This window comes from Paramisgurnus dabryanus, chromosome 1 (genome assembly GCF_030506205.2).
Source record: "Paramisgurnus dabryanus chromosome 1, PD_genome_1.1, whole genome shotgun sequence".
NCBI lineage: Eukaryota > Metazoa > Chordata > Actinopteri > Cypriniformes > Cobitidae > Paramisgurnus > Paramisgurnus dabryanus.
The window spans coordinates 64910484-64930618 of record NC_133337.1 but is presented as its reverse complement, the minus strand read 5'-3'; the positions used below and the strand labels follow the sequence as shown (position 1 = coordinate 64930618).

The following is a 20135-nucleotide window of genomic DNA, read 5'->3' as shown; positions in this document are numbered from 1 at the left end:
ATGTATGCACGTAAAGGTATGGTTACCTACTGTCATCTGTGATATACATGTCAGTCTGTGAGATAAAAATTATTTTTTATTTTTTAATATGTCATATAATGCTTAAAGCTGAGACCATGAAAGCAGGGCTCACAGAGCATATGAATATCAAGCACAAATTCTTGCACATTATCAGTGACAAAATCAACAAATGAGTAACAAAATAGCATACATATTAATTTCAAAAAACAGTTAAAATAACAAACATAAAATACTACATGATCAGGTAAGAAGACTGGGCACTTTAGTAGAATTTAAGTGGACTGGTCTTTAATACCATTAGTCTGAGGGCATCAGTTGCTTGATAGCAAACTGGTATGAACAATTACTGTTACTAATACCACTGGTAAATGAAAGCAAATCAATTGTGGTTTATTGTGTTAACTTGCAAACATGTTCAAGTAGTATTTAATTTACATCCAAACATTGCTTACATTTAACATAGAAATTCAGTTATTCAAAATTAGCTTTTTGGTGAAAATATACATTTTAACAGCTGCTGATTTTATTTCAATCAATAAAAGGGATAGTTCACCCAAAAATGAAAATTCTGTCATCATTTTCTCACTCTCGTGTTGTTACAAACCTGTATTAATTTCTTTGTTCTGATGATCACAGTGGACGATATTTTAAGTAATGTTTGTAACAAAACTGTATTCTTTATTACTACTATGTATGTGAATGGCCTCATGATCGGTTTGGTTACATACATTCCTCAAAATATCTTTCTTTGTGTTCATCATAACAAAGAGATTTATAAAGGTTTGAAACAACATAAGAGTGAGAAAATTATGACAGAATTTTCATTTTTAGGTGAACTATCCCTTTAAGATAAAAAATGCATACTCTATAGATAACAAAATCATAATTTCTTATCCAGGGGTTATCCTTTGTGCATATTTTTGTGTTTCTTATGTAGTTTAAGCAAAACTATAACAGAGCAGTGAGAAACAGATTTGTTTCTCTTAAATTACAACAAGTACTTGCAAACACAAAAATAAAGAAAACTCCATTGCATGAAATAAGAAGCACACATTTACAATGTCAAATGTTTTTGTTATACTAGTTTATACATTGCAAGTCTATGCAGTTATTTAATTTCTCATTGTATCTTGTGTTCATACATGAAGTAAAACGATATCTAACACTACCAAGTAGTTTATAAATACATACTGTAAATGATGCACCTCTCATCAGAATTACAGAGGCACTCCCTACATTACATTAGGTTTTTGTTAGTGGACAAATACAATCGCTCTTGCTACCTAGCCAAGGACATCCAACGCTTAAAAAAAATCCCAATGGAAGACACTTAAAAAAAACTTGTCCTTTCAAAAAATAACATCTCCCTTTTCTCACTCTGTGTAGTCCTGCAGTACTCTGTAGTCACAGTTTTTCAGTCATCTCTCTGCTTATTCAAAGAAAGGTCTCTTGTGGTTTAAATCAAGAGAGAAGTTTTTTTTTGGCCTCTCCTCTACAGCTTTGACGTGGTGATCTCCCAAAAAGTGAGTCTGTCATTTGAGTGCCACTTGAGTCCTTTGACATCCTGTAACTTGTCAACGCTCAAATCTTCTCGTCGGTCATTTCTAAGAACTGAGCGTAAACATCCCTTGAGCACTCTCCTTTCTGGTTGAACAGAAACTTGTAGTAGCTGCCATCAGCAGAAATAGCTTGAAGAAGAAAAATAAGAAGTTGTTATGGGAAAAAAGCTAATTCATTCAAATAAATACATTTATCATTAAACAGTTCTGTTTGTCATACTTGTTTTGCTCATCTTTTTTTGCACAAAAATACAAAAAGATTTTTATAACCCTATCCATGCAGTGACTGTGCTCACAATACCACTATGAAGTAGCTAATTGTTAAGCTTGTGCTATAAAACATAAACTTGAAAACTTTACCTATAACAGCATTGGGTTCTGTTCCAAAGGCACAGACACACGGAGAGCCAGATGGAACCTGGAACTTGGAGAAACTCCATTTGGAACTGAAATACTTGGGTAGAAAACTGGCTGATGCCAAGCTGTGGTATGAGACAAAACAATATAAAAAAAAAAACAACAACAGCAAGGGGAAAGAAAAAATGGGAGTTTGATGGGTTCTCCAAAAATAATTGCTGTGCTTTTACACAAACCTGGATTGCTTGTTCCTTTTAGGATCCTCTGCAGCAAATATATGGACTGTTCCATGATCACTGGACACGCAGATAAGAGATGCATCCTGATTGAAATTGATGCTGAAAGACAAACGTTATGTTATAGACGTTTTGTAACACAACGGTTACCTAATAGATATGCATATAATGGATTACCAGTATATGTTTGCAGTTTGTGATCCTCTTCTTAGCTCCTGAATAAGTTGACCTGCTGAGGTGTCAAATATTCTGATCAGAGTCCCCTAGGGAGAAAAGACACATTATCCAATCACAATTATATTCCTTGACCAGGCATTATTAGTGCTATCTCCACATAATCAGGGCTGCGTTTCCCAAAGTGTTTAAAGAACACCACAATCTCACAAAATGCAGTGAAGTAGTCCCTGCATAGAGTGAACAATTAATTGTCAAGTGATCGATATCATCCAATTCAGCACCAACACTATGGCCTAGAAAAGGTATACCATTAGTTAAGGTATAATTTTAGAGTCTTCAAAGTGTGCCCAAATTTGTGTAATTAATTTTGTGCTGTTTGATAACGGCATGTTGTGTGATACATTTAAAGGGAACATATTATGAAAATCTGACTTTTTCCTGTTTAAATGCTATAATTGGGTACCCAGTGCTTCTATCAATCTAGAAAATGTGATAAAAGATCAACCCAATAACTTCGTTTTGGTAAACAATTCTCTGCAAGCATGTGAAAGAATAAGTCATTGAAATTTTGCTCCCCTTGTAGTGGCAGAAGGGGATAATTCCATCCCTTAATCTGCACTATCCAACCACGACACTGCCATTTAATGCAGAGATCAGCTCATTTGCATTTAAAATAACAAACCCAAAAACTGCACATTTTTGCTCACACCTACAAAGTGGCAATTTTAACATGCTGTAATTAATTATCTATAGACCAGTTCAAAGGATGTAAACAACACTGGTCCAGAAACACTTCCTGTTACAGTTTGTGAGAGTTATTTTTTTATTTTACATATATTATCTTTAAGATGTTTGTTTAACTTCAGTTAATTCAGGTTTATATGTTCTGTTGGTTTATTTTATCCCAACGTTTATCTAGTGTTAAAAAACGGAAACAGGAAGTGCTTCTGGACCAGTGTTGTTTACATCTGTTGAACTGGTCCATATGGTAATTTGAGATAAAGTACATACATATTCTGGGGACACCAAATATTTATTTTACATTTAAAAATGTCCCCTTTAAGGTATCTGCCTGCCACTTTTAACTCACTTTTTCAGATGCCGTTGCTATCCTCGTGCCCTGAAGGTTGAGAGCGATGCAGCACAGAGCACCTTCATGGGCAGGAATATCAACAGGAGGTTTCTCTGTGTTGGCCAGATCTACTATCTGAACATGTCCAGAGTGAGTAGCTGGGAATGCTAGCAATGAATTGTTGCTATTTGGGCACAAGACACACAAACCTGCAGGGATAATAAGAGTTAAAACTAAAAATATGTTTTACTATTATCTCTGTAAATAAAAAAAAATACAGTTCTAATTTACAGTTGACTCTTGTGGTTCAGTATGTACTGTAAGCAGGTACAGTATAAGACTATGATTTACTTTCATTCAGTAGTTTGTGAATGAGGTGCATACCCTACCTTTAGGGTTATAGCATGTTTCAAAGACATGCAGCTGATGAGGATTATGTGTGAATGTAAAGACTTTAATCATGGAATCCAAGACAACCACAATTCTGGAACAAGAAATCACAGACATTTTTTTTTATCAACTAAACAGATTAAAGGGGACGTATAATGAGGATCTGACTTTTTCCATGTTTAAATGCTATAATTAAGTCCCTGGTGCTTGTATCAACCAGGAAAATGTGAAAAAGATCAACCTAGTAACTTAGTTTTGGCCCCTTAATCTGCACTATCCAACCACAGCATTGCCATTTAGTGCAGAAATCAGCTCATTTGCATTTAACAGGACACACCCAAAAATGGCACATTTTGTTCACACCTACAAAGTGGCAATTTTAACTTGTTATAATAAATTATCTATATGATATTTGAGCTAGAACTTCACATATGTACTCTGGGGACACCAAAGATATATTTGACATCTTAAAAAAGTCCCCTTTAGGTTTGTCAAACTGAAAGACTGAAATGTTTGACACAAAGAGTATCTTCATTTTGAAGCCACGTTTGTATACTTTTTGTCCTTTATTTTTATTGCTGCCATTTATTTAAAGGCTGAAGTCTTTTGTGATACAGTCATTTAAAATGATTTCACGTCTTAAGTAATTATGAACAGCCAGCTAGCCAAGTTTAGGGAGGAAGTGGAAAGCCCAGAAAGAAGTGGACATGGCAATTAGCAGGCTGAAACATCGCGAAGTAGTTGGCAGAGTCCAGGAGGGACGAGCAGGCCTTGGAAGGAGCAAGACCCCCCTCTTCTGGTCAAAGGCCTCCAAAGAAGAGCGGAGAGCCATGGTGGTGGCAGAAGTGACAAGGACCGAGCAGGAGCGCCTTAACATCAAGGCGGTGTCTCAAAGTCGGCAGGCACGTTGGATGTCATGGGAAGGTGTCATGGATAGGCATTTGTCATGGTCTGATCTGTGGAAGATCCCCCAAGCCAGGCTCAGTTTCCTGATTAGATCCACCTATGACACCCTACCTTGTCCCAGAAACCTCCACCAATGGTTCGGCACCGAGGAACTTTGTCCCCTTTGCAGCACCAGCAATGCAAGCCTCCAACACATCCTGTCCGGTTGCAAGACGGCATTGTCTCAAGGCCGCTACAGGTGGCGACACGATCTTGTGTTGAACAAATTAGCAGAGGTAGCAGAGTCATGCAGACAGGAGGCCAATAGGAGACCTTCCGTGCCAACGAGTAGATCCATCCAGTTCGCAAGGGCCGGAGAAAGAATCAACCAACTTTACCAGAGAGCAACATTTGGAGTTCTCTTATCTGGCAGGGAGTGGAACATGAGGGTTGATCTGGGGAGGCAGCTTCAATTCCCCAGAGAGATCACAGAAACTTTGCTCCGGTCAGACCTCATCCTGTGGTCAGAGCCAACTAAAACCATCTTGTTGGTGGAGCTCACCGTCCCATGGGAGGAAGGAATGGAGGCTGCTAATGAGCGGAAACGTGCCAAGTATGCAGACCTGGTAGAAGACTGCAGAGAGGCTGGGTGGAAAGCCACCACATATCCTGTTGAAGTGGGATGTAGGGGCTTTGTAGGGGCCTCAACAGTTCGCCTGCTCCGCGAGATGGGATGTACAGGAGCAGGGTGTCAAAAAGCCATTAAAGAACTGGCAGAGGAGGCAGAAAGGGGCAGCTTTTGGCTGTGGCTAAGGAGGAAGTATAGGAGTTGGGGGCCAAGTGACACCTAGGGCATCAGCAGGGGGTGGCAGGGAGTGATCCCTGCCATCGCTCCGCCACCAGGAGATGTACTGGGGTTAAAGGAGCGAAACATCCATGACTGGTGGTCCCCAGCTGATGACCCGTTTCATGCCCTAAAGAGGTGGAAAACAACTGCACAAAGGCACCGGTGGAGGTGCGTCAGGCAGCAATGCCCAGCAGGTCGACCATCAGCCTGTATTTTGATAAGTTTAATCTGGAGGCATCCAGTGACTACTGTGAAAGGGCAGTTGGCGTCCAGGGAAGACTGGAGGACAGCCAGGAGAGACTGGATGACAGCAGGAAAGTCTGCACCAGGGGTGGCAGGCTAGTTACCTTATCCACCAGTCCTTTAGGGGACACCTTAAACAAACTACGAAGATAAAGAAAGGGAAACAACCCGGTGGCCCTCCGAGAGGCGGGGTGGAAGAAGGGCCAAACTTGACGGACTTCATGGTAATGACCGGAACGGAGAAAGACAATGATTTAAAGATTTTGAGAAGATGCAGGTGCGGATGGGAGAAAGTCACTACCTTCAGAGGTTTAAGGATTCACCAAGGGAAGAAGAAGTGTCAGGTGGGGGAAAAGCAGCAACATTGCTCTGCAACCGCAGGTCAGACAAGTGGAGCCCAAAGCCAGGTCGCTAACCACAGTGCTGAGGGTTCCAGCGTTGCTGAAGGAAGGCAGGTGGAGAACACAGGAGAGTCCTTGGCCAATACATATTCCTCTGAGGGTGGAACAGGAGAAAACACCCTTAGGACACCATTAGCAATTAACCCCAGCAACCAGGAGCCAGGCCAGAGGACAGAGAAAGAACCCGGGCGGAGGCAGCTAATTAAATGGCCAAAGGCAAATGAAGTAGCAGTGTGGCAGCAGCTCGATGATGACCTCAGCATTATTCTGGAGCAGTCACTGCGTGGCCAGGTGGAAACCAAGCTGAATCGCATTGGAGACGTCCTGTACGAGGAATGCAGAAGCAGGTTTGGAGTAGTGGCTGGGAAGCAAAAGGGTTCAAAGCAAAAGGGGAGGAGAGAGAGAGAGATTGAGCAACTTGTGAAAAGGCGTCGCCATCTCCGAAAGCAGTGGAGAAAGGCAAGCAAAGAGGAGAAGGAGGGCCTGAAGCCACTGTGGGAGGAGGTGAAGGAAAACTTAGCCAGCCTTCGGAGGGCAGAGCGTATCCGCAAACGAAGAAGGCGGAAGGAGAAGGAGAGGAGCAACTTCTTCAAAAACCCCTTCAAGCATGCGAGACAGCTACTGGAGGACAAAAGAAATGGGAAGCTGGAAATAACACAATCACAACTGGAGAGTTTCATAAGTAAGCAGTACAGTGACCCAGAAAAGTCATCGCCGCTGGGATCACCAGGTTATGTTCCTCGTCCAGCCCCTCCATCCTTCCTGTTCAACGAAGATCCCCCCAAGCTCAGTGAGGTAGCAGAAGTTGTAAGGAAAGCAAGAGCAGCCTCAGCTCCAGGGCCCAATGGGGTATCGTACAAGCTGTACAAGTACTGCCCAGGGGTCCAGAAATATCTGTGGAATCTCCTGAGAGTGGCCTGGAAGAACAAAGTCATCCCTTCAGAGTGGCAACGAGCTGTTACAGTATTCATCCCGAAGGAAACAAACTCGACCACCATTAGCCAGTTTAGGAGCATTGCACTCTTGAATGTTGAAGGCAAGGTTTTCTTCTCCGTCATGGCCAAGAGGTTGACCACCTATCTCATAAGCAATGGGTACATCGACACAAGCTGCCAGAAGGCAGGTGTACCAGGCTTCCCAGGATGCGTGGAACACTCCGCAGTCATATGGGATCAGATCCAAAGAGCAAAAAGAGACAAAGGTGACCTTCATGTGGTATGGCTGGATCTGGCCAATGCATACGGGTCCGTCCCCCACCAACTCATCGAGTATGCCTTGGACTTTTTCTACATCCCTGTCGGGATTCGTGACCTTGTGGCTAAGTACTTTGAGGACATGAAGATGTGCTGCACCCATCAGGACTTCACAACAGGCTGGCAAAAGCTGGAAGTGGGCATTGCCATGGGATGTTCAATCTCTCCCATCCTGTTTGTAGCAGCCTTTGAGATCATCCTGATTGGAGCAAGGGTGATGGTTGGAGGCATGAAGCTACCATCAGGCCAAAAGCTACCACCAGTGAGAGGCTATATGGATGATATTACCACCATACTACAGACAGCAGCATGTACAAGAAGACTGTTGAAGAGGATTGACGAGCTTGTGGGGTGGGCGAGGATGAAGATCAAACCCTCCAAATCACGCAGCCTATCCCTGAGGAAAGGGGTTAGAAGTGACCAGACTGTCTTTGTCGCAGGTGGGGAAGAAATCCCCTTGCTGGCAAACCAGCCCGTTCGTAGCCTGGGCCGCACTTATACAGCAGACCTCTCTGATAGGCAGATGGGGGAGACAGTGAGGAAGCAGCTCGCAGATGGCCTCGCCAGGATCAATCAGAGTCAGCTCCCCGGCAAGTATAAAGTGTGGAGCTACCAGTTCATACTGTACCCAAGGGTGATGTGGCCTCTGAAGATGAGCGAAGTTCCCTCCTCCGTGGCAGACAAGATGGATGGGCTGGTAAACTCATTCATCAGGAAGTGGTTGGGTCTGCCGAGATGCCTATCAGATGTAGGCCTCTTTGGCAGGAACACACTACAGCTGCCACTGCGATCCATAGGCCTTGGATACAAGCAGGAGAAGGCTAGGATGGTACTGGAGCTGAGGGAATCCACTGACCAACTAGTGAGAGCAGCTGGCCCTACCATACAAACAGGGAGGAAGTGGAAAGCCCAGAAAGAAGTGGACATGGCAATTAGCAGGCTGAAACATCGCGAAGTAGTTGGCAGAGTCCAGGAGGGACGAGCAGGCCTTGGAAGGAGCAAGACCCCCCTCTTCTGGTCAAAGGCCTCCAAAGAAGAGCGGAGAGCCATGGTGGTGGCAGAAGTGACAAGGACCGAGCAGGAGCGCCTTAACATCAAGGCGGTGTCTCAGAGTCGGCAGGCACGTTGGATGTCATGGGAAGGTGTCATGGATAGGCATTTGTCATGGTCTGATCTGTGGAAGATCCCCCAAGCCAGGCTCAGTTTCCTGATTAGATCCACCTATGACACCCTACCTTGTCCCAGAAACCTCCACCAATGGTTCGGCACCGAGGAACTTTGTCCCCTTTGCAGCACCAGCAATGCAAGCCTCCAACACATCCTGTCCGGTTGCAAGACGGCATTGTCTCAAGGCCGCTACAGGTGGCGACACGATCTTGTGTTGAACAAATTAGCAGAGGTAGCAGAGTCATGCAGACAGGAGGCCAATAGGAGACCTTCCGTGCCAACGAGTAGATCCATCCAGTTCGCAAGGGCCGGAGAAAGAATCAACCAACTTTACCAGAGAGCAACATTTGGAGTTCTCTTATCTGGCAGGGAGTGGAACATGAGGGTTGATCTGGGGAGGCAGCTTCAATTCCCCAGAGAGATCACAGAAACTTTGCTCCGGCCAGACCTCATCCTGTGGTCAGAGCCAACTAAAACCATCTTGTTGGTGGAGCTCACCGTCCCATGGGAGGAAGGAATGGAGGCTGCTAATGAGCGGAAACGTGCCAAGTATGCAGACCTGGTAGAAGACTGCAGAGAGGCTGGGTGGAAAGCCACCACATATCCTGTTGAAGTGGGATGTAGGGGCTTTGTAGGGGCCTCAACAGTTCGCCTGCTCCGCGAGATGGGATGTACAGGAGCAGGGTGTCAAAAAGCCATTAAAGAACTGGCAGAGGAGGCAGAAAAGGCAGCTTTTGGCTGTGGCTAAGGAGGAAGTATAGGAGTTGGGGGCCAAGTGACACCTAGGGCATCAGCAGGGGGTGGCAGGGAGTGATCCCTGCCATCGCTCCGCCACCAGGAGATGTACTGGGGTTAAAGGAGCGAAACATCCATGACTGGTGGTCCCCAGCTGATGACCCGTTTCATGCCCTAAAGAGGTGGAAAACAACTGCACAAAGGCACCGGTGGAGGTGCGTCAGGCAGCAATGCCCAGCAGGTCGACCATCAGCCTGTATTTTGATAAGTTAAATCGGCAAAACTTGTCAGAATAATGTCCAAAACATCAAAGAAAACCAGGCATAAAAGTATGGATACAAGATAAGAAAATGTAAAAATTAAATTGAAAACTTAACCAGCTAAGAACTGAACTGCCCTGAAATTCTTTCACATTGGCCCAAAAGACCTGTGCCACCCTCAATGTCGAGCCCTGATCAGCTGTGAAATCTTCCAGAAACAAAATATTACGAGTCATGAATAATGAAAGACCACAACAAGAACATAAGAGGGTAAATTCACATACCTGTCACGGCGAAGCTTAACAGCTTTGACCTCAGTAGAAAACTCAATCTCTATTACAGTCTTTTTCTTGAGGTCATCCCAAATCATCACTAACACAAAGAAGAAATAAAAAAAATGCTTTTACAGGTGTACTTGCCTGATTTTATTTTGCTAAATTATTTCTACAATTAAATTTATAAACACTGACAATGACTATTGAGTATGAGTCACACAGTGCTTTTCTACACATGCCATTTATTAACCGCAGTCTCTGAAAATGTATACCTTTATTAGGAGGGTACTTGGGTTTTTTTCCGCCTCCAACAAGCGCCAGGTAATTGCATCTGAAAAGCATCTCCACGTGACCAACTCCTCCCTCAAGAAACTCTGAGAGGAAAGCAAACATTTTATGAGAGTCAACACCCACAGCGATAAAGCAAACTTAATGTAATTGTCCATAAACTGAAAATGAATGGTAAATGTATAAAACTAACAAAAATCTTCTACAATTAACAAAAGCAGTTTCTGACTAGGTCTGGGGCCGGTTGCATAAAATGTTTAGACTAGTCTTAAAAGCTAGTCATCAATTTCTTTTCTTTAAAACTAATAACCTTTTTAAGTCAGTTACATAAAAATGTATACTGATCTCATGTCAATCTGAAAAGTAAGCGTGACTAGCCCTAACTAACAGCTAGTTGGTCAGACTAGCCTTATTCGCCTTAGTCTTACCGGATATGTTTATGCAACCAGCCCATGGTCTTTATGTCTATAGGTATTTTTGCCCTTTTTCCACATACTATACATTTTTGTAGCTCAGATATACTGCTTTCCTTAAACGCATTGATTTTGTACAAAACTCATTGATCTAAAAGCGCTGTGTTCCTGAAAAATCCGCTCCCCTTCTCCCTCTAATAATGGGAGAGGGAGAGTGTTAGTGCGCTGAGTCGAAGTACTCCCAAAAGTGCTATTCCGCCATACAATATAGTTACCCATTTAAATCCGCTTAGAAAAGCGCTGCGTTATATTTTGTGCCACTATACTTGCTCGTATAACTACTCGTCTTAAATAGGAAAAACGTTGATGTGTTTGGTCACTTCTAACTTTATCTCTGTTTGGTACCATTGAATGAATGGGGCTAAGCTAAATGCTATCGAAGTGTCGCAGCGCGCCCCAGCGCTTACGTGCACGCACTAAGATGATAGAGGGATGTATCAACTCTTCTTAGTTAAGGTAATAACATAGTTTAATATGGAAAATGGATTGACTATTCCTTTAACATGTACTAATACACACCTACATACCAAAGGAAATGTAAAATCGTGAATCGGACCATAGTTGCTCTTTAATCTTTCTTAATCTGTCTGTAGTGATTTTATATTGCATTGTCCCTACAACATTGCTTAATAATGTGCTTCTGAAACTGGGGTCAACAGATGGTGCCATGTTTATGACATTTTATATAATATATTAAATATGAAAATAAAGATACCATTACCAACCAACATAATTGCATTATATAATTTTATATTTTATTGTTAAGTGTTAAGTTTGAGATTGTTTTATGTCATGAATTTTCTTTGGGGGCCCAAAACAGGTCCCCTACACATGCTGCATACTGACAAGTTTGAGCAGAAAGTGGACTCACCCTGTTTTTCCTTTTCTTTAAGGGGATCTGTATTATATACCCTGAATCCATTTTCCATTCCACATGCAAAACACCCTGGTGGAATAAAATTACATATTAAAGCAAACTAAGCACTATGAATAAAAGTCTTCCCTAGCAAGAGATTTCCTGCTGCTCATTAACATACTGCTTTGCCTTTAACAGGGCAGTATGTAAGAAGATGAACAAAATCCTACCTGGCACATACCATTATAAAGGCTAATGGGTGCCAACATTCTACCCTGTTTGTCTTTATTATCATCTAACAAAAACATAATTATTTGCCTTGAATGTCTGCACTTGGCTTGCAAATAGTAATTTGTGCCCAAGGATACAAGATACACAGGATACATATAACAAAACAAAAACATGCAAGAAAGAATATAGAGAACGAATATGAACGCAGTTGTTGATGATAATATACTCATGTATGTAAGTTACAGTATGGATGCGTATTGCTAGCAGTGGCGAATTTTGATGCACGTCTGTTTTATTAAATAAAGTACAGCCGTGCCCGTTTAGCAGCAATGATGTTTATGGTTCTTACCTCCAGTTATTTAAATGTGGTAATACATTGCGTAAATCAAAATATATGACACCTGACTTGAATGAATCACCCTGTTACAATTTTGGTAACTTATGCGTCATTTAATTCTAGTTTTGAACTACATTCAAATTAATTTAATAAATACTGAAATTATGGTATATATATTATGTTATTGTCACATAATGCATGGTTTTTCGTAATCGAAATGATTAGGTGCCTCCCTTTGCATTACAATCTTGAAAGTCACACAAACCAGTTACTGAGCTAGCTAGCATTGGGAGTTAACGTTAGCATGTCAACATCAAGTAGATTACCGACTTCCGTTGTTAATTTGATAATATGGTGAAACATCGTAACTGTCTCGTAGCATTACAGTTTATGATCAAACATGCAGCTGATGATAAAATAAAACAAAAAGCAATTAAACAAAAGAATGCTGACACCAGTCATGTGACATCTTTGTTGCTAACCAGCTGTTAGTTCACTATCTTACTGCGTTAAACAATAATTTAACAGTAACAACCAACTAAATGTTAACGTTACCATTTTGGCAAATAAAATGTGTTTAACTCTGAAAAAATTACAGCTAACTGACCTATGGTGATGTTCATAACGGTAGCTAAATGTGTGGTGTTAGCTTGCTTTCAAAGTCAAGAGTAAACAACTTACCGTGATCCTGGTTAAATCCAGCGTAAAGTAATCCATTACCGTGGGGATTGGATGGCAATAAATTCATAGTGATCGTTGTTCTTTGGGTAATCAAAATGAAAAAAATATACAGGTCTAACTTAGTGACAGCATTCCAATAGCCACCTATGAGAGCTGGAGTTGGAAGGCTAATGCTAGGTACATAGGATTTAATATCATGATTGTCTCCAGCCAGGAAATAAAGTTGGCAAAGCGCCTGTTGTTCCTCCTCTGTCCTGTCCACAGAAAACTTCTGACTGGGAGTATTGCAGTCTATTTGCTATAACAACAGTTTTCAAGGTTGTTATGGTTTGTTTTCTATAAATCATACGTTTTAAAGAAACAAGACATATTACGCTCTTCGTTATAACTGTTACATCACAGATTTTTGCCACCGCTATTGATACCAAGTCTGCGAGGAACGGTTCTTCATACAAAAATAATTGTATAAAGATCACGCCGCTTCAGAAAATATTATACTATAAACGTTATTTAAAATAAACTAATATTTTACGTTACTTATGTTTAAGGATGAACTTGGTCTTGTTTTTGCTGTCATCGCCCCAGTGGCCTAATGGATAAGGCACTGGCCTCCTAAGCCAGGGATTGTGGGTTCGAGTCCCATCTGGGGTGGAAGTTTTTGATCTTTCTTTGTATAAAGTTTAAATATCATTTGTCATTTCAAATATTTGCAATCAACGTAATATCTCTGAGAAAGTTATAAATGCCCTAATTTTAAGAGTTTCGGTATGAAAGTTATATTTCCTAAGATCTCTAAAAAGCAGAATGCAAAATTGTATATTACAAGGTAGAATAAACTCAAAATCATCCAATGTGTATCAAAAACAGTTCAATGCTTTACATACCTATACAGCATGAATATATAACACATTTTCTTTTTTGAAAATTGTGCTCGTTGGCCGCCTAGTGGAGGCATACGGACATTGATTGAAAACACGGGTATTTAAGAGGTTCCATGGTGTAATGGTTAGCACTCTGGACTCTGAATCCAGCGATCCGAGTTCAAATCTCGGTGGAACCTTACTATTGCTTGATTGTATAATAATTCGTGACAACTTCAACATCAAAAAAGTGCGCAGGTTTAAAACAAATATATAATAGGTAAGCGGTTTACTTGCTATCCTTTGCACCTGGAAAAGAAAACACGCAATTAAAAATTGCTTGAATATTAGATAAGAATAAAACATTATAATGAATTTCCCTTTTTTGTAACTGTAACACACAGTTAAAATTAAAAAATGAGGACCATTATTTAAAACATAAATATAAACAACAATTATATAAAAGTTAAGAGGCTTAATAACTTATATACACTACACTGCAAGAAAAAAATACATGGTTAATTTTAGGAAATTTTCTTCATTTCTAAAACACAACACAATTCAATACCTAATTCAAAATACAAGTAAAAACAAAACAGAAAATTCATATGAAGTAAATAGTACATTATGTAATTAATTTATACAAGTTTTGGGTTAAATCCCAGACCCCACCAAGGGTTTTAATGTGGCTGAACCATAGGGCTGAACCATGCGAACCACACCAGGCAATGTTCTAAAAATGATCACATGAGGGCGCTTTTGAAGCGCTGATGTGCAAACATCCGAGGAAGTATTTTCTAATAAGTATCTGATTTGCACACATTTGTCCCGCATCTCCTCCATCGTGATTGGACGACTGGATAAAAGTATCGACCAATACATGAGCAATATTTGATAAATACAAATATTATTACCAGATTAACAATTGTTTCACAAAGTAAATTTACAAAGTAACGTTTTAAAATGTATAAGAACATACACTAATATTTATATATGTAAATTATTGTGGAAAATAATGTATTTTATAATAATCATTTTAGCCAATGTCTGCAAAAACTAGCGTTAATTGCCCATTTAGAAGAATTATATTAAAGTTAACGGGCTTTATGCCGTATTACCCACAATATACACTGCAAAAAAACGAAATTCACATGGTTTGTTAATTTTCTTCAATTCTAAAACACAACACAATTTTGCTTAATTCAAAATACAAGAAAAACTATTCATATGCAATGATCATCAAAGTTTTTGAACACGCATCTAAAACCCGCGTTTAACTTCCACACAGGAATACTAGTACATATAGAAGAATCATAACAGTATGTGTTTTCGACTTCAGTGCCGCAAGAACTGACAGCGATTGACGTAAAGGTACCGCGAGAGCAAGTCGAATTTAGACTTCTCGGTAGGTTTCGTATCGGTCTCGCGGTACTTTGACGTCATCCAGCTGTCGTTTCTTGCGGAACCGCATAAAGTCGAACAAGTATGTGTGATCCGGATGTTTGTTTCTTCCTGAAACCCATGCAGTGTGGTTTAAGCTAGAACGGTACAGCAAACGACGAAATCTCGCGAGATATTGGGTTTATGGTTAGCTTTGGGAGTAGGAACAAATCTGCAGTTATGGCTAGATGGAGTACAGCTACCGCATAAATCCCATGAAATGTTGGATTTAGGTTTGGGTTTGGTGCTAGGATTAGGATTAAAACAGCGCACATACGGCGAGATTTCACGAGATTTTGGTGTTTGTTGTATCCCTTCTAGCCACAACCCCATACAGTCTGTATTTCAACATGGCGGCTTGCATAATAAAGAGTGTGTGTTTCTTACAATTGACTAAACTACCGTGTTTTAGGGGTATATGCAGTCGTTTTGTTAACGTATTTAATATTGACAAATTACGATTGAAGCGTTATATAGGCAGCAGTTATTTACACATGAACAAAGTCCCACATTTAACACAGGTAAACATTCATCTTAACAAGCTTTATTTTACTCTTATCAGTGATGTGCAAATTCGCACTGCCAATGTAAACAAATCTTGTTTTATGTTAGGACGGTCAGCTCTCTCACATCCCAGTCGGTAAGAGAAATTTAAGATGGACGGGTTAATAATGTATAAGTGGTGTATTCTAGCAAATTGCTACTAAAACTTTATTCTTCCAGATAAACTGAAGATAACGTATAGTCGGAGCAGTGGACCAGGGGGTCAACATGTAAACAAGGGTAAATATTCTTCAAAAGTCAAGTCAGCAAAACAGTCATAAACCCCCAGAATAGAAAAGCCGGAGAACATCTTTACAGTCAAACCAGTTCTGTCCCCTTTCCCAACCTGTACCAAAATGACAGGAAGAAAAAGTATGGCTATGGCTTGGAACAGCTCGCGATCCAAAGCATACAACATCATCTGTAAAACATGCTGGAGGCAATTTGATGGCATAAACATACATGCCTTCCAGTGGCACCTGATCACTGCTGTTTATTGATGATGTGGTTGAAGACCAAAGCACCTGGATGAATTCTGAAGTGTAGGGATTAAATGTCTGCCCAGATTCGCAGACATGCAGTAAAGTTAACTGGAAGGCCTTTCACTGTACAAATGGACAATGGCCCAAAACACACTACAAAACCAAATCAAGAGGTTTTGGAGCTATAAAGTATCATATAAAGGTTGACACAGCCACAGCCGAAGACAGTTGCAATAAAGGCCAGGCAAATAATCACAAAGGAAGAAACCCCTTCTTTGGTGATGCCCATGGGTTCCAGACTTCAGGCAGTGATTGTATACAAAGGATTCTCAACAAAATCTTAAAAATTAACACAATTAAAAAATTGTCTACATACATTTGAGCCCTTGATATGATAGTGTACAAAAGTGGTGGCAATTTCCGAAACCTTTCACATATTTGTGCTAAAAATCTGCACTTCAGTTTAATCTCGTTTGTTTCATCTTATTACTATTGTGGCATATAGAGCCAAAACTAAGACATTTATATTTTATCCGAAGCGACTTACAAAGAAAATTGTGTCATTGTCCAAATATTTATGGATCTGACTGTATGTGTCTTGGCTGTTATTGATTACATAGTTAGATGTGTATTAAGCATCAGGCAGTAAATTGCAATCATTTATTTAATAATTTTATATCTATCTGCAGTCAGTACAAAAGCAGAAGTCCGTTTCCACGTGCAAACAGCCCATTGGATTCCAGAAGAAGTACGGAGAGAGATTCTCTTGAAGGTAAGAGTAACAATATATTTCTAGCAATGCTACAATAATATGCATTATTATTACACAAGGTGCACATGAATGTCTGTAATTATATTTGGTGTATCCACGGCTGAAATACAGAATGCAACTCGTGTCAACAAAGCAGGGGAGTTAATTGTGACTTCAGAAATTAGCAGAAGCCAACAGAGAAACTTGGAAGACTGCCTACAGAAAATCTCAGACATTATTACTGAAGCCAGTCAGCGACCACCAGAGCCATCTGCAGAAGATATCACTCTGAGGGCCCACAGGTTAGAATGTATAAATGAAATATGTTGTCAGTCAGCTAGAAATGTAAAACAGTAATGTGTCAGTAGGTATATATATACATACACACACAATTTGTTCACTCTATGGGGAAAAATGGCCCTTTTTCCTTTATTAACAAAGAGGGGTCAAATTTTTGATCTATTGTTAGAAATTAAGCAGCAGATATATTTTATAAGTATAATGAGCTGTTCCAAACATTGCTCAGAGGAACAACATAATTTGATTAAAAAGTTGATTTGAGAGGTGAAAGTGTATAAAGAAATGCAGCAAGTTTTGGAAGCTTTGCTAAAATGATCTCAAATGCTTTAAAGGTCCTGTTTTCCCAATTTACATATCTCTATACCGCTGTTTTCCCTGTTCTAAAAATGGGCTGATGTCTTCCTTGTCCCTCCTTCAGAAATACGTAATGAGTTCTGATTGTGTAGCTGGTTTATTGTGTTGTGATTCGACAGCAGCTTAGCTACTGGCGTATTCCTGTGGAGGGAAGTTAGGCAAAAACTTTTACATCATTTAACCAGGAAGTAGAGCGCTGTAGTACAAACCGGCTGTTTCTTTCGTTTTTGAAAAGCCAATTCTGTTAAAGAAAATATACCGCTCCATTATCATACACAAACAAATATATAAATAAATTTATTTATTTATATATCAATTTGTTTTATTTATATATAATATAAAATATATAAACGTACTCGTAAATGTTGTATACATATGTTTCCTAAATATACACAAATGTTTGTGTGATTATATATACGTAATATACATAGTACACACAAATATATTAAGCAAACACAAACTTTTATTTTGTATGCAATTAATCACTATTAAAGGGACACTTCACCCATTTGCATTAAGCTTTGTATAGTTAGAACCCCAGTCATGTTTTTGAATGGTCATGCATCATTTCCTCAGTTGCCACTGAGACAGGTGAAATACAGATTTCAGTGTTGCACTTCCTTCTTTCAATGATGTAAAAATCATCATTTTGCATCATTGAAAGAAGGAAGTGCAATATCTTTGGTGAGGGAGTGAGAATACAAACACCCATTTTCTCGGTCAAATAGGCACCAAATTCTAAATGTATGTTAAATTTCACCTACAAATATAACACACTTTCAATAAAGATGAATGTTTCTACGGGTGAAATGCTCCTTTAATCATTTGATTAATTGGCATTGAACTTTGATTGGCATTTAACTTTGAGCTTTATAATTTTGAGGGTAGTATTTATGCTATAACAGCAACTTTACACACCAACTAAAGTAAAAAAAAAAACGGGTCAGGAAAAATGGCCGCTTTAAAGTCAGGATGGCAAAGATTCATTCTTTCATCAACTCAGAAAGATCAAAGATGATTTAAAATGATTTAAACTTAAATGTCATGTTCTTCCTGATCCCATTTTTTAAACTTTAGTTAGTGTGTAATGTTGCTGTTAGAGCATAAATAATACCTGCAAAATGATAAAGCTCAAAGTTTACTTAGTTTTTCTTTAATAGAATTTCCTCTTTCAAAGCCTAAGGCGAACGGCCGGTTTGGACTCAGCCCTCTACTTCCCGATTTAATTATGTCAATAAAAGAGTTTTTGACTAACCTCTGCCCACAGGAATATGTCAGTCGCCAGCTTTGGCTCAAACGGCTCTGCTAAGCTAAGCTGCTGTCAAATCACAACACACTGAACAAACTACACAATCAGAACTCGTTACTCGTTACGTTATGCAACTAAATATTAGTAAAAAAAAAACAACTAAATATTAGTAATTTAATAGATTAAAGTGAAGTTAAATCTTAAGAAATTTCTTCAGTTTATAAAGAGATTGTTGACTGCTATATTTTTGAACAGCTGAATATTTATTTTCTTTGCTTCCCTTTAAAAGTATAAGACAGATTTGTTACATTTTGTTAATGCATTGATTTGGAATTGCATGTGTAATGTTTTTAATACATTAGAAATAAGGAAATTCACTCTATTTATACATTTTTTGCACTTTATCCACTTTAACTAGTACACTTTTTTGAACACAACTGTATTAATTTTTTTTCTTTATCCAGATTAGAGAAAAGAAATCTGATGAGACTCAAACAGAAAAGGATAAATGCCTCAACAAAGCAAGCAAGACGGGTTGAATTTGACTAAACCTTACATTGCATGAAATTATGTTTATTCATTTATTTATTCAATAAACGTTGTAAAATTAAACAAAAACTAAAGATGTTTGTGTTCATTTCATTGATTATCTTGTGTTAACTTGTGTAATACATGGACAATTAACGATTAAGATACCTGGAAAAATAAACACAATTTGAAATAAAGAACACAGTATAGTAATAATAGCATTTAAAATTGGTATATTGACTGAGGCGTGTGCGAATGTTGCATGTCACGTCTTTTGTTAAAAAAGAAAAACTAGCAGAGGATGGTTTCGATCCATCGACCTCTGGGTTATGGGCCCAGCACGCTTCCGCTGCGCCACTCTGCTACTGTGTATAAGGAGTGCACAAGTATCTTTATATTCGACATGTACATGTCGTGTTCTATACTCAAAATATATTTCGTATCATTACACGTTTAGTAAAATTAGTAAATTTTTAATAATACTTCTAACATCTACGGTATGTGTGTACTATTCAGCTAACATTTTCTACATTTATTTTGATAAGAAAAAAGAACGACCACGAAGGGACTCGAACCCTCAATCTTCTGATCCGAAGTCAGACGCCTTATCCATTAGGCCACGCGGTCGACATAGCAAGTATAATAGTATCAAAGTCTTTTAAGTGAGTTTCTGCAACGCTAACCCTAACCCTTAACCCTAACGTTAACCGTTTCAATTATTTAAGACGTTCTTGTATCATGAGGTGAAATAACTTTTATCATTAGTAATTAGTGCTACATTGTTGAATGGCCCACTCAAGTGCAACTTCTGGAGCACACTAGTTCTTCTGCTTCTTGGCTGTGTTGCAATTGTGTAATTTTCTGCAATATTCTGGTTGTTTATA

The 20135-nt window shown here is 39.4% G+C and overlaps 2 protein-coding genes and 3 non-coding genes across 5 annotated transcripts; 3 read left to right on the top strand and 2 right to left on the bottom strand.

The window, feature by feature from the left end:
- Positions 1-58: 58 nt before the first annotated feature.
- On the bottom strand, positions 59-13101 carry wdr45b (WD repeat domain 45B). Its single transcript, XM_065257701.2, has 10 exons — positions 12745-13101; positions 11511-11585; positions 10151-10252; positions 9888-9975; positions 3812-3906; positions 3441-3631; positions 2351-2436; positions 2174-2275; positions 1941-2062; positions 59-1709 (listed from the first exon to the last, which is right to left on the bottom strand). The coding sequence occupies exons 1-10, from the start codon at positions 12809-12811 to the stop codon at positions 1603-1605; spliced, it is 1035 nt and encodes a 344-aa protein (XP_065113773.1). The 5' UTR covers positions 12812-13101; the 3' UTR covers positions 59-1602.
- Positions 13102-13322: 221 nt separating this feature from the next.
- trnar-ccu (transfer RNA arginine (anticodon CCU)) lies at positions 13323-13395 on the top strand. The gene has a single exon. It is a non-coding gene; the product is annotated as a tRNA-Arg (tRNA).
- Positions 13396-13732: 337 nt separating this feature from the next.
- Positions 13733-13804, top strand: trnaq-cug (transfer RNA glutamine (anticodon CUG)). The gene has a single exon. It is a non-coding gene; the product is annotated as a tRNA-Gln (tRNA).
- Positions 13805-15252: 1448 nt separating this feature from the next.
- Positions 15253-19327, top strand: mrpl58 (mitochondrial ribosomal protein L58). The gene is made up of 6 exons (XM_065253570.2): positions 15253-15565; positions 15657-15684; positions 15768-15827; positions 16759-16841; positions 16953-17122; positions 19188-19327. Exons 1-6 carry the CDS (start codon positions 15395-15397, stop codon positions 19270-19272), a joined length of 597 nt encoding a protein of 198 aa, XP_065109642.1. The 5' UTR covers positions 15253-15394; the 3' UTR covers positions 19273-19327.
- A 478-nt stretch (positions 19328-19805) lies between these two features.
- On the bottom strand, positions 19806-19878 carry trnar-ucg (transfer RNA arginine (anticodon UCG)). Its single transcript has one exon. It is a non-coding gene; the product is annotated as a tRNA-Arg (tRNA).
- Positions 19879-20135: the final 257 nt, after the last annotated feature.

Coding starts and splice junctions, on each gene's coding strand:
- wdr45b (XM_065257701.2), bottom strand. CDS start 12,811: ATGAATTTATTGCCATCCAATCCCCACGGTAATGGATTACTTTACGCT. Junction 3,907..9,887: donor GTTAAGCTTCGCCGTGACAG/GTATGTGAATTT, acceptor TTCTTGTTCCAG/AATTGTGGTTGTCTTGGATT. Junction 2,276..2,350: donor CAAACTGCAAACATATACTG/GTAATCCATTAT, acceptor TTTGTCTTTCAG/CATCAATTTCAATCAGGATG.
- mrpl58 (XM_065253570.2), top strand. CDS start 15,395: ATGGCGGCTTGCATAATAAAGAGTGTGTGTTTCTTACAATTGACTAAA. Junction 15,685..15,767: donor GCTCTCTCACATCCCAGTCG/GTAAGAGAAATT, acceptor TTATTCTTCCAG/ATAAACTGAAGATAACGTAT. Junction 15,828..16,758: donor GGGTCAACATGTAAACAAGG/GTAAATATTCTT, acceptor ATCTATCTGCAG/TCAGTACAAAAGCAGAAGTC.